At 46.5% G+C, this 14672-nt stretch overlaps 1 protein-coding gene across 1 annotated transcript in view; it reads right to left on the reverse strand.

Moving 5' to 3' along the window:
* Positions 1-8909: 8909 nt before the first annotated feature.
* The window catches only part of LOC119176719 (sodium-dependent noradrenaline transporter), a 206637-nt gene continuing 200874 nt past the window's right edge, over positions 8910-14672 (reverse strand). The window contains exon 15 of the mRNA XM_075877215.1: positions 8910-9169. Within this exon, the coding sequence (XP_075733330.1) occupies positions 9146-9169 (24 nt within the window). The 3' untranslated portion in view covers positions 8910-9145. The remainder of the gene's footprint in view (positions 9170-14672) is intronic.

Below are 14672 nucleotides of genomic sequence, written 5' to 3' on the forward strand. Positions count from 1 at the left end.
GCCGGAAGCGATTGTGGATGCATTCGCTTCTTCCAGTAGGCGAGCATTGTTCCGGGGTTAGTTAACAGCGCCACGCCTCAGCCGGACCCCGACTCTGCCAGCTGCCACATTCAACCACTGCGTAGAGATGTCGCCCTATTCTGCTGCTCGCCGTTTCAGATGCCTGTCGGAGTGAGCTTTAAATCTTGATGCAACAGAACCTGTCAATCATGCTCCATTCATACATGTCTACTTATTTCATTTTTGTCACGTATGTACGTACATAACTGGACGCACATTTAGAACCACTCCTCATGGTTAATCGCGTGCTACAAAGTAGTAATGTACGAGATCACCATATCTTGTGGAATAGCGTACGTATACTTACATAAGCTAGATGCAATGATATCCTCAAGACCGGTTATCTGAGCATGTGCGCATACAATGAAAAGAATAAATGCGATGACCACTATTGACTGCAACAGCTGCGGGTGGTGGCCGTCGCTTAGAGACACGAGATGTACGCATGTATCTATACCACTGCAGGAGAACTTATATTTGGCCAAGTTGCATGTTGTCAAACATGCTGAATTGTTCAGCGCGATACGAACGAGTCTTTGCCTCTTTTCTTGTACGCTTCACCTGTGCGCGAAATCGATACCTGTGCGCGAAATTCTCGAATCCCTTTCGAAGATGTGCAAACGCCTGCCACATTGTCCCTTCACTCGTCCTCCACAACGAGGAGCATAACTTCATCGCCGAGACTATACTCGATGTATAGACGCGTACGCTGCTTCTGTTGCTCCCATTTGTCATTATTTTTCATAATATTCATTTGTGCATGCACAATGAAACTAACTGTTGGCAGCCAGTCAATTGGTTTATTAACGTTCATTCTCTTTCTCTCTGGCAGTCATTGCTCGTCCCGATTTTTTCTTTCTCGACAGTGCTTTTAGCGCTTCTTCATTCGGTAGATTCACACCAAATATTCGCGTTCAAACACGGTTTTGGTTTCGTCAGGTTCAAATATATGACAAATGTTTATTCGCACGAGATCCCAGTCAACCCACACTGGACGACACAGTGTTGAAGAAACAAAAATGCTGAAACTAAGTGAAGAACACGCGGGTTTCGCCATTGTGCATGCGCAGGTATGGACCATAATTGAGCGAGATAGTTAGCTTTTCTGCGTTATGTTTTGATTTCACAGGGTAGATGGTGCTTAATTAAGCTTCTTAAAAAGCTGCAGCTAACTGCAGCTTTTTCCGTCTCCCACTATTTCCTAATCGTACATGGTTTTGGTGAAAAATAAACACTCATTGATTGATTGATTGATTTCCCCATGTACTTCACCAACGATGAAAGATTTTGAGTCATTGACATTGGTTTTAGAGTATAACTAATAGCCACAAACACTCAAATGCAATTTTGTGAGACAAATTATCAGATCATCTATGGTTGAAGAAATTAGATAAAAAACAGTTACCAGTAGTGAGTTGCCATGCGCCTTGTCACAGGATCTACATTCTGAATGTGTATATATGAATTTATTTGCTGCTGCATTACTTAATTTTTACTCCACTAACAGGCACCGAACTAACCACATCGTACCGAAGAAGTAATGCTGAGGTGCGTTTTCACTCAAAATGATCTGGAGCCTTCCACTGCGACGTGCCTAATTATAGCACCACGGTGCTGACATGCATGTGAAACTCCAGAAATTATTATTATCAACTTCGATTGAATACTATCTCATGTTTCCACTGTATGAGATTGCACGAGCATTATCACTGCCCCCATTGGTTGAACAGCCTCTGACCCGCAGGTCGCGGGATCAAATCCCGGCTGCGGCGGCTGCATTTCCGATGGAGGCGGAAATGTTGTAGGCCCGTGTACTCAGATTTGGGTGCACGTTAAAGAACCCCAGGTGGTCGAAATTTCCGGAGCCCTCCACTACGGTGTCTCTCATAATCATATGGTGGTTTTGGGACGTTAAACCCCACAAATCAATCAATCAACAGCCTCGCCTTACACACCCCGTCTGACTTTTGATTTCCATTCCTGCTAATACCAAACAAGATATTTTTTTTTCAGTCGTTTTATAACTATGTTGTCTGGACTCACCATTAAGGTAGCGCGTTTCGAAGCTAGCGCTTTCAATATCACCTCTCAATGATCGGGGCCCAACCATCGTATCTTCCAGATATTCGTGCGCGGCTATAATTTTAGGACTTAACTGAAACAGATCGTCGAGCAAGGGTAGGGTCAGATGGCAAGCTCGAGTCTTGAAGACGGGTTATGTCTGGGATACATGACCAAGCTGCCAGCTCAGGCCCTCGGCCTCGAAAACCAAGGGCGTCTCCCACCACGCACGACTCTGTTTTTGAGTCGTTCTACTGAACAAAATTTATTCCTGCTGCTACTTAATGAATAAGACATTTATAATTTGTGCATTACAAACGAAATATTGATGTATTACTTTGAGCCGCTTTGAGCAGGCGCCTGGTGAATCTGGCCTAACGCACCACGCAGACGCCCACGAGAAATAACATCGAGCATCCTTGATCATTTGTTGATTGCATTCCAAAGCTCGAGCTGCCAACGTGGATTACTGTTTGGTACGGGCTTCAAAAGCTGCGGCTAGGCAGTGGCGCGCACGGGCCAGCTATCGCAAGCCCGAGTCGCGGCAGCTCTCAGCGACGCGGTGGCCCCGACTATTGCAGAGCCGTTCGTTCACCCACCGGCGAGAGATTTGGTGGCAGGCAATCCGGAAATTGCACCAAAACGAGGTGCGGCGGGGCAGCAGCACCAGGCGATAACGGTCCACGACGCCGGTTGCCCCATGCACCCCGGGCGAGAAGAGAAAGAGCGTGATTGAATGGCGAGGAAAAGACACTGCAGCGCGCGGGGCGCATTGTTTATTGGTTTTTTACCGCTTTATTTTCAACATCCATTTTCGCGCGCAAATAAAGCGAGAGCACACAGTGACAACAGTGTTAGAGAGAGAACAATCAACCATGAGAACAACCGCACAACGAGAGAAAAAAAAAGGAGGGAGGGGGGCAGTGATTATGTACAGAAATGAAAGAGCTGTAAAGAGAAAATTAGTGAACAAAAAATTATCGCCGGTCCCGTGCCACAGCGTGGCACAAACCCGCGAATGCAGGCTGGGAAATGAAGTGCCTCCTCGCGGCGTCGGAGGCTGGTCGACAGATGCACGCGTATGGAAGGGGCTGAGTAGCAGGAACGGGACTCCGACAGGTTGATGGCAAATAATTGAATTCACTCTCTTTCAAAAAAGAAAAAGAGAACAGTGGGCGCCTCACTTTGCGTGCCAGAGCCCGAAATGCGAACAACACGTCTCGCGGGCCTCCACACTGTGTTTCGTAAGCTTCCATCGCTAGTAAAGCTTTGGTCAGCAGGCGCTGCGTCCCACGCTCAAGCTGCGGTCCTAGAATACCTTTGAATTGGCGCTTACACAGTACACAGTGACGCAGCAGTGATAGCAGGCTGCCGGCGTGTGCAGTTTCGGCCGCGCGACAGGTACCACAGAAAGAGGCGACCCGTTCAACGCTAACAAGACAGGATTCCACCTCTGTTCGGTGTGTGAAGCACGCTAGCCGGCGACTTCTCTCGGGCGCGCTTGAAGCGCCTGCCAACAGGTGTCGCGGTTCCTTGTGCCGGTCCCGTGGCCTTTCCAGAGGCCATTTGCACTGTCTGAGAAACCTTCGCGTTCGAAGAGATGTCAGCCTAACCGAGGAAACATATACAGGCAGTTCATTGTTTTACCCAGAGGCTCGTGCCTGTGTTTACGGGACTCAGAAGGTGGCGCGCTTGCTTCCTTTTCCTCCCTCCGCATTGTCGTTCGTCTGACACGATTCGCGTATTTTTTATGTTAAAGTAAAAAAATAAAATCGTTCAGCTTCTAGTTCAACTTTTCAAGTGGGTGCCGTTCCGGCGAACGTATAGCTGACTTGTTCTCTTTCCCACCGTAGTCTACGAAAGCCTACGACGTTTCCCATTTTCTTATTTCTTCCTTTTATTTTACATTATGTGCTCGTACCACTCGAACAGGCGTTTTCTGCAAGAATATAGTACGCTGCAAGGTTTTGGGGATGAACAAAAGGCGTGTTTTTAGCCGGTATAGTGATGTGGTATAGTATATAGTACCTCGTCCCATTAAAAACGCTATGGAGCTTCTGTCTGAAGGTGTTGCACTGCAGAAACCCGATAACCGAGAGAAAAAAAATATAGGCATACAGTGACTTGATTTGTATTTCATCATAATTATCAAGTGCCGTAACACTACGCCAACTAACATAAATGCCACTGCTTTCATTGAAGGAGACGCCTCCTGAATTCAATAAATCATCCGGAGTTCACTCGCACCGTCGTAAGCAAGCTTGCCATATTAAAGTGCCAAAGTATTAATGTATTTAAATCAAACGGAAACGCCAGATAAAGTGTTCCTATGTTCAGTTCTCTATGTGAGCCCCCCCCCCCCCATCTTTTTTTATTTTTCATTTAACTGTTACCAGGCGCGCTAATTATCAGTTACCTTTCAGTGTCTTCAGGTTATAGCTGGGTTTTTATCGAACGAGACTAGAAACTGCTTTATGTAATCTTATGTTCTGCCTTATGCCCTCTTCACTGCCACTGCAGGTTTCACTGATCTACTTGTCAGTTCGTGTGGTCAAACGTACGTCCCACTCCCTGATATTATCCATTGATCGCTCGACAGTGGTTAAGAGTAGACAGCTGCGTAGTACCAATGGGACCAGCTGGGAGCAGCGCACAACGAGTGAATTCGCCAAACCGGCGTCCTTCTGACGCAAGACCCCAAAGCATAACTGCCGCCCAACAACACCTGTTGAGTGCCACACATATAGAATCTAGAATGTGCTCTGCAAGAGAAAAATAATGCTGCCCTTGAAATGGGCTTCGCATAATATATACTTCGTTATTACCTTGCATGCTTGCCACGTGTTGATTATGAAATACATACCCACACAAAATAGCGAAGTGGCATTTTTTCCTACGCGTGTACTCTGACATTTACAGCGCCACACAATAAATGTATGGGTCGGTAGGCAAAGGTAGCGGGGAAAGTAACGCCTCTCTGCTACGGGGAAAACAACGCACTCTGGAAACACTGTACGCTGTGGTTCTGTTATTCTGCTTTGTGTAACACCAAATGGCGCAGCCGGCCGGGTCCACTGGGGCTGAACTGAGCAGATCCCGTCTAAATCGGTCCGACTCGAGTCGGCTCCAGCTGACCTGGGCCGACCGACCTGAATCAGCTCGAAGTAAACTCGAGGTGACGTCCGTTGTACACAGGCGAAGCGAACTTCCTTGCATGAACCTTGTCCACTCCAAAAATAACGCGCCATCAAAGCTTCTCTATGGACCGCAAACGTTCACAACCTCCTTTGTTCCTTGTGTAGCCCCTGAAAGTACGCCGTTCACAGTAGGTAACACTCCTGCGCGTAAAAGCCTGGGCGTAAGCAAACTTTCGGATGTTACGCACGGTGTGGCCAAGCAACATGGTGCTACTATGTCTCGTTACGTTCTTTGCGCCTGCGTCTGCGTGGCTAAAGCTCCTTAGTCGTCTCCTCCTAAGCTGCGTGAATACAGGGGCGCCAGAATGCTTGGACGCCGACATTACATGTATATATGTATATCGTATATGTATAATATATATGTACTTTGTGCGCGTGGACATAAGCGGTGCTTCTCGTGAAGGTGCCTGTACAGCAGACACACATACACACACATCTGGATACCATTGCGGTCAAAGCTATAGGCTACGAACTACAAGCTCTACCCGCTGCCACTGACACTCTATAAGCCGCGAACGATGAGCTGGCGAGCCCATGGCGTCGCCTCACTAAAACACCCTGAGTTCAATTGGCTTCAAGAAGACACATAAGAGGAAAAAAAAGTTACCTGACGGCACTTCTATATTATTGTGCAAATAATACGTATGTGTCATAATGTGTGCGCGTTTAAATGCAACGCCTTTGTGGCATGTGCAATTATGATGCCATCCACACTGCTGATTGAAGGTATATAAATATTGTAATTTTATACTGTAAAATTATTGCGCTAAAACTTAAAGCACTAAAATTATAGGAGGTTAGTGTATTGTATAATCTCATAACCGGTTGGTACGACATAATTATTTGACTCTACATATGGGCGAAAGACACCAAAGGGATGCTCACTACTTTTTAAAAGCAGGCCTGCTCTATACGAGCGCAAAGGACTCTCTGGAGCTCCATGAGTGAATAATGAACTTTCTTTGGAACAATAGAACTGTGAAAATGACAACGTTTTTGTAGTTATTTGTTCCCACACACACGCATAGTTTTGTCACGAGTGACTGAACACGTATTGATGGAGGGCCGGAAATATTGCGGCGAGTATACGGATACATTAAGCGCGAAATGACTTGCTCCCTGCCATGCTTCGCACCAAAAAGCCCCGTGTCCTTAATGCCGGGGATCACGTGCTTTCACCCGGATTGCTGTTTTCTGCGTAGCGAATAGAGGGCCTCTCGGGAATATTCTGCATTCTGCCGAGAAGCCCACTGCCTCGAAGTGGGGAATGATGCCTTGTCAGAGTGATGATGTGTGCGCCCCGCCTCTGAACTTGGTGCGTTAGCTCTTCCTCAAAAAATTACCATGCACACAGGATGGGGACGTTGTTCGTTGGCTGTGGTACTAAGTTTTTCAGATACTAGGGCCAATCATCATGCGTGATCGCCGACGTACGGCGACGGCACGTCGCAGACACCGTGGTCCGATCTTCAGCACCGACCAGGTATGACTAAGCGCAAAGCAGAAGCGAGTGTGAGCTCCATGTATCGGATTTTACAGAAACTCTGAGCTGCGCGGGAGCAGGCGTTGCGGTGGTTTGGTAATATTAGTGCTCCCGCATTATTTCTAGCAAGGTCACGCATGACGTCGACGTATGGGCGTTGCAGCGGCTATGTACACATAGGTAATTTTTTTTTCTTGTTACATTCGCTCTATGTAAAATAATGTGCGCTACGCTTATACATCCACGATTTCGCACACGTATGCTACATTTGTGGGTTATGAACGGTGAAAGCGCCGCGCACTTTGGTCGGAAAGCATTTCAAAAATAAAACGCGCTACCTTGTAAAATAGAGCTTTGGCACGCACGTGGTCACGCACTCAGTGAACACCCAGACTAACATATATGCGCAGTCCACATTAAATGTATTTAGACCTTCATAACGCTGTGTTTATCATACTCTATGTGTCAGCTGACTTTCAAAGATCTGAGCTTTCAAAGTCGGTCGTCAACTGCCTGTTGCAGACAATTTGTTATTGATATTGTTTAACCTTATTCCTTATGAAGGTATACTATATGTAGTGAAGGTAAAAGAGGAAAGCCAGAAATGGTTAAAGAAAAAAAGAATTGAACATGCGACAACGCATTCTGCTGACACCTCTTGGACCACACGCAAGTGTCGTTCGTGCTGAACAGCATCAAGGCTCCTGTCAACATCTGGCACAGAGAAAATTAAAGAAAAAAATGAACGGTAGCAGAACTTGCGTGAAGTTATGCAAACAAAACGTCGGAAATATGAGGCCTGCATATGATACAACACTTCGTTCGCGGTCCACAGCCCGTCTAACTTCTTGAACGAGCTTGAGCCAAAGCATTACAAAGACACACAGAACTGTCGATTGGCTGTCGTAAGAACCAGACAGTTCTGTTGCGTTTAACTGGCCCAATATGTGGATGTTACGACGCCTACGCATTCGTGATCTGTTGTCAAGGGTTGCCCAATTAACTGGGCCATCAGAAAAGCGTTAAACCGCACATATAATTTACACGACGTTCTCGAAACGAAGTTAGTTTGCTGCAACAACGATATGTATTGTCGCGCTCTCTACACAGCGACTGAAGCTCGCCACTTGATTCACGTGGTACTTGTGCCGGTACAAGAGAGCTAACGGGACGGGACCATGTAGGGCTCTTATAATTTTTGGTGCAGCCCTGCATAGCTTACAGTTCGATTACTCTATACGGCTTCAAAAGCACGTTGATATGCAAGTGACACATAGGTCTTGGGAAGGAAAACCGGGGTATGGGGACGACAAACCACTGACTAAGCTATATCAAGACGGTCACCGTCACCGTACACGGGCGACATAAAAGCTAGGCTCAACGCTGCGCTAGGTTCGAAAACTGCCTCTGTCACCTACGAGGAAAGGGAGCCACCTTTTTAAGAGAATGATGTTCGTCCCCAATGTGACGTAGCTCGTAGTATGACTGAGTATCGTCAAGTAAGACGAGCGCGGGGCAGCGTGTTTCTTTAAGACTGTTTTTCACATTGTAGAACAGCCAAAATAACACACAGGGTGAGTGAGACAACACAGGCGCTATTTATTCCGAGATACCAAGCTAGTAGGCGAGCACAGCCTTGAGAAACTGCGTACAGTGGTACTACGAATACGGGTTTGAACTAGTTTAAGTAGTTTCATTGTTGGCCGTGGGTGAATGCCGTGCCAGGCCATGTTCGCATACTGGGATGACATCTACGAATAAATAGCGCCTGAGTCAGCTCCTTCGCCTGTGTCCCTGTGTGCTATTTGCTGTATTCCACGATGCATTCGTACCGACTAGCTCGGCTTTTCTTGCAACCAATTTCAGCTACTATTGCAATCTGGCGTAGCAAATCCTTCTGCAACGGTGTTAAATTGACCGTATTCAGTGCCTCACTGCATTTCCACACTTCACTAGGATGCTCGAGTTCAACCTTTGGCGTATTACATTATCCCCAAGTTTCGCACGCTCCGTTGCCGCTTGAGTGGCAGCCAAGCCAAGCGGTGGTCATGCGGACCCTCCTAACGAAGCAACGATGTAAGCACAGGTGTCAGGTACCCCCGATTTCAGCACAGACATGTGCACCACACCGCCGATGGGGCCGGCCATTCGTCAAGGGAGGCGTTCAACCGAGAGCACTGGCAGTCTTCCCTCACAGTTGCTGTCTCGGGAGCCACGCACAGCACGGAGGGATGTGTGCGATAGTGACTTTGGCTCCGAAAATCTTTGGTCCAAGAAGATGCACACTCCACAAAATTCCACACGTCCACAGCAGGGGTGAAGGTCATGGCAGACGCTCCACGCTTCACACGTAGGTCCAGTGGCTAAGCTGCAAGAGAAATTAACGAAGAAATGAAGAGAAAAGTGAATTTCGATCAACTCTTGACGCTGCAAAAAATATGTTCTCTGACCCTGTTCGCACGTAAATTGCATTGAAAAGAAAAATCTTGGGTATAATTTCACGTGAATAAAGATTAACGGGAGACGCTTATGAGAATGCAGCTAGGCAGTTTAACTAGAAATGCAATATCTCATGAATGTTGGATATTTATAAGAGGGCTTGCAAACATGTACATACATAAGATATATAAGTGTATACATGGTGGCCCACGTAACTTCAGCCAGAGTTTAAAAATATGCTGGAACACGTAATTACGGCGCGACCAAATGCATGTTGCTCACAGTTGCCTGGAGTTAGTAAAACTAATTTTTGTGTTTTCATGTGTTGTTTAATTAGATCTGTTTAATTCACTAACTTTTGTAGAAACGAATATGGATAAAAAATTTCAACGAGAAAGTTGTAGAACGGCTTGCAAAACGTCCAAATTGATAGCTTTGAACTTTGTATCTATTAAGTATTAGTGTTTATATGCTCATTACAAATGCCCGCGAAATACAAAAAATACCACGTGACAAACCCCCTCGCGCGTCAGTGCGCACGATAATTCTAGTGCTCTTTAACGTTCCATGTGCGAACGACACGCTTCCCTCGCACCAGTTCATGATAACGATAAGCAGTCACAGCGGCTATCGTTTTTGTGGCTGATAGCAAAACGTGTTCATCGTAAAGCCACCACCATCTTTGCGGCCCTGCCGAGACAACACAATGGGGCAAATGCTATGGTCGTTTGTACGCGGAACGTTAGGGATCACTAGAATTATTGTGCGCTCTGGCACACGAGTGGGTTTGTACCGTGGTATTTTTTGTATTTCGTGGGCATTTGTAATTAGCAGAAAAACACTAATACTCAACAGATATAAAGTTCAAAACTATCTATTTGGATGTTTTGCAAACCGATCTACAATTTTTTCGTTGAAATTTTTTATCAATATCACCTCCTTCAGACGTTAGTTCATTAAACAGATCTAATTAAACAATATACGAAAACACAAAAATAGGCTGACTAACTCTAGGCAATGATGAGCAACATGGATTTTGTCGCGTCGTAATTACGTGTCCCGGCTTACTTTTAAACTCTGGCTAAAGTTATGTGGGACACCCTGTATAAACTAAGTACATGCGCTTAGAATTTATATACGCCATAAGTTGTTTCACTCATGGTCTAAATAACTTTCGCGTTCACTTTACCAAGAAGTTAGAGTGGCAAGAGTGACGCGGGAGTCCTAAAACATAGCCTCATCATAACATATATGGTAAACGTGTGACCATGGCTGTATTGAAGGACAACCAGGGTCCTTCAATACTTTTACTGGTCACGAAGCTCCACCGTAACTCTAAGGCAGAGCTTTGTGCGCTGCTATAAGAGGATGCAGTGAGGTGCTGCGTCCTCGAACATATACAGTGACTAGTGGAGGCATCCGGCAGACTGCGGCTGCATACCATGGCATGTCAACGCGCGTTTTTCATCGTATGTTTGGTGTTCTGCGTGTTCTGCCTGAAGATCGAAAATGATGCCACGTACATGCTGCGTGCCTGGGTGTCAATCTAGTTACGAAGAAAATGATTAAAAAGTGTCTATATTCTTGCTGCCTAGACAGCGAATGGCGGGTAAAATGGAAGCACGATATACCGTGACCAGAAACTGGTGGTTTCACCTCTGAATCCTCGCAAGTGCGCGTATGCGGAAAAAAAAAACCATACACCATCTCCCCCTAAAGGGAACTATGAGGGGATCAGCATTGTGGGTGCACACCAAGTTTTTTCCGTTTACGCTCATCGTTTCGGTTAGAGTGTGTGGTTTCATTTAGTGTTTGCGTTATCATTACTTTGTGTTTGTGCGTTGTCGCGGAAGTGATGCTTGAATAGTGCGGTCGCTCCGTCGGTTCCCGGTCACTGCAGTTGTTTCGGAAGCTTCGCTACCCTCGCCGCAGACTCGCGTTGTCTCTTTGTAGCGGAAGCTCGACGCCGACGCTTGGTTGGCGCTTCCCTGTCCTGGAGTTCGGAATCACTTTGCCTGCACAGTCGTTTGCGTTCGGCATTGTGAGCCCTACGTTGCTGCTGCCTCCGCGACGATCTCAATCTCGGCACATTGCTGCAACTGGCACCGACGCTGACGTTCCAAGTTCCAGCTCATCTGAACGGGATCGAAGCGAGAAAGACGGAAGCCGACCGAGCACACGCGCTTATATGAAATGGGAGAGGAAGAGGAGGGTAGGGTTTACAGAGCGGGTGGAGGAGAGGAGGCGTCGAACGCCTGCATAAAGGAGAAGAGTGGGAGAGAGAGAGTAGGCGCACGTGCAGTGGAGCGCAGACGCCACCGGATCAAGTTCACTCGTAAGATGCTTCACATCTAAAACACTTCGATCAGGATGAGATCTTTCGTGTGAATCAGTGACTATTCGGACAAGTTGTTGTGAACACGCCACACGATGTTCCTAATATTTTGTCGGACGCTGTGCCGAAGATTTTACACGACATCTCTGAGTATTTGTCTAGTGCAAAAAAAAAAAAAAAGTCACCAGGAACCGTCAGTTGAGCTGGAGATGGTCGAGGCTGCATCAACGCTGTGCATGAGACCCTTTGGCACCGCTGCTGTGGATAATGACGCAGTTAATGAAGGTGAGCATACTGGCTACCTCTTCCTCGTTGCATGGCGGTGTGATAAAGAAGCTCGATGAGTGAAATGCTCACAGTTTTCTTTTATACAGGTATTGAGATGACCAAAAGCGTAGAGATTACATTCCAAGCAGACGGAGCTACATGCAGCTCCTCACAGTTTGAAATTTTGAAAGCATGCATCCATTGGTTGGAACGGAGACTTCAGCGCTACCAATTGAAGCTTGCTAGGGTGACGGCCCAAGAGAGGATGCGCCAAAAAAAAAAAAAAAAAAAAAACTTTACAAAACTCGAGCAAGCTGTAAAAAGCGTGAAAAGTTAATTTTTGATGTCAATGCGTCATCAGCACAAGAAAATAATTTCTTGCATCACATGTTGACGCCACCGGCACGCGATGCAGTCAGTCAATTTTCCCGTTTGAAGAGGCGTGTAAGGTTTTTGTATTAACAGTAAAAACAATCAAAAATGACTGGGAAAGCTCAGCATGAGAAAGCTACACAGCAGAGTGAAGGACTGCGAAGTACACTGCAAGACCAATCGAACTTTAAACGCGCTACTGCACTGTAGTGATAAATCAACGCAAAACAACACACGAAAACCAGGCAAAAGCTGTTTGAAGTATTGCTTGATCCTCGTAAATACCTAAATTCAAAGCACTGATTGATTCAAACTGGGTGTTCTTTACAGCAAGCACTGCTCTTAAGCGACGCGTTAAGTTCCGCCAGAGTCCTTGAAGAACTTTGAGTCGTTCCAAAATTTTCACTAGATGCTTTCAGGGAAAAAAAAGCATGCTTTTATAGCAGTAAATATCTCACAGTGGAAGCAGCACGAGTTTTTTGCCATGAAATTTTTAGCTTTAAGGCCCCATACTACGCTAAATTTCATTGTATAACAGCTTCCCCGAATCACTTTGAAAATTACATCACTCTCAAGACGTAATGAATATTCACGGGTACATTTAATCACGTTTCACAGTTCCGACGTGTACCGTGCTATTACAGCGCCAGGTTTGCTCTGATGCCACCGCGTAGAGTTACTGTGGCATATACAGCAACTCTAGCCTCGCGTAAAGTCCCTTGATGCAAGGACGAGAGCGCCCCTAACGGTTGGTCCTGTCCCTATATCTAACTTTCGCCGAAGCTTTATGACCAGTAAAAGTACTGAATGACTCTGGTATTAGTTGCATGGTTTGCTATCCGACGCAATAGAAAATGTGTGAGTTTAAAAAGTAGGAGGATGTTGTTGGTTGCATAGCCTTGCACCATACGCAGGCAATTGCTACGCTCTATTTACTCCTTTCAGGTTATGTTGTAAACATTCGTTTTACAATTATATGGACACTCTCGGCTGGTTTTTTTCCACCGACGTCGGCGTCATGCACCGTTTATCTGTACGTATCCATATATATAAAAACTCAAGAAAGAAAGAAAGCCACCCATGCTCGGCACCAAGCTCGTCGCGATGCACCGACGCGAACTTATCCCTCACGCGTATACTTTGTCCCACGAAAGGGGGGGGGGGGGTAGTTAGATGCTTGTGCACACGCGTTGATCCTTCAGTAGGGAGAATCGCGCGCCTTCTACTCTGACCGGGATGACTTCCTTTATGATGAAATATTTGGAAGCGCAAACCGACGGGACACAAGAGAAGAGACAAACAAGCTTCTCTTGTGTACCGTTGGTTTGCGCTTCCAATTATTTCATTATGAATTTGTACCAACTAGCCCGCCTGTCAACCCTTCTGATTTCGTTTGGTTGCCGGGCGCGCAACGGTCACTTCGCTCACTGGACAAACGCCGTTTGCGAAAAAAGTGCGCTTTTCGAACACAGTGAAGTGACAAGCAGGACACATGTTAGTTTGCACTCATCTGTACTTGTCATTATGTTTGGTGCGTCGTTTGTGTTTGAACAGAGCGCCAAGTGTCGAGCGGTAAACGTTGTTAGTTCGCTCTCACCCTGTGTGTGTTGTTTTCGTACGCAATTTATGCGAGCGCAGTGCGCTGCACGTTTCGATCTGCTTGCCGTTCTCAGTGTTACAGTCCTTGTTGCTTATCGCATTTGTTGCTTCTCCCTTGTGGTGAAACTGGGACTTTTTTATTGTGATAATAATTATATGGACACTCTCGGCTGGATTTCGCCGCCGGCGAGGGCGTGGGCGTCGATGTCATGCACCGTATATGTATGCGTATCTATATATATGAAGACGCAAGAAACAAAAAATTTAAAAAAAGACTACCACGCGGAATCGAACGTGGGACCTTTGCGTCGTGAATGCGAGGCGTTATCCGCTGAGACAGAGAGGGTACCTCTCACAACGTTCAAACGACAGGTTACTTATATCTACCACTTACTGCTGTAGGCGGGCATCTCGGAGTCGCGCGGCGGCTTATTTCTCACGCGCACTTTGGCCCGCGTAGAAGAGGAGAGTGGGGGATCTCTCGCGCACCCTTATCTCCAGATGGGGAGGATCATAGGCCTTAGCTGGCGTTGGGGCACTGGAACGATTCTGTTGTAGTTACGGGGCGCGCAAAGGTCACTGCAATCGTTGCACAACCTCCGTTTGCGAAAAGGGTGCGCTTTTCAGACACAGAGAAGTAACAACTGAGACGCTTAATCGCTTTCATATGTACCTGGGAGTACGTTTCGTGCGCCATTAGTGCGTGAGAAACACGGGGCGCGTTTATATCTGCTTGCCATTCTGCGCGTGACCTTCCAATTTGTTGCTATCACGTTCATTGCTTCGCCTTTGTGGCAAAGCTGGGACTTTTTTAATGTGAAACGTGGTCAGACTTCCAAGCAAGGGCACACAGTGCAAC

The sequence above is a fragment of the Rhipicephalus microplus genome, chromosome X (genome assembly GCF_043290135.1).
Source record: "Rhipicephalus microplus isolate Deutch F79 chromosome X, USDA_Rmic, whole genome shotgun sequence".
In the NCBI taxonomy this organism is placed as follows: domain Eukaryota; kingdom Metazoa; phylum Arthropoda; class Arachnida; order Ixodida; family Ixodidae; genus Rhipicephalus; species Rhipicephalus microplus.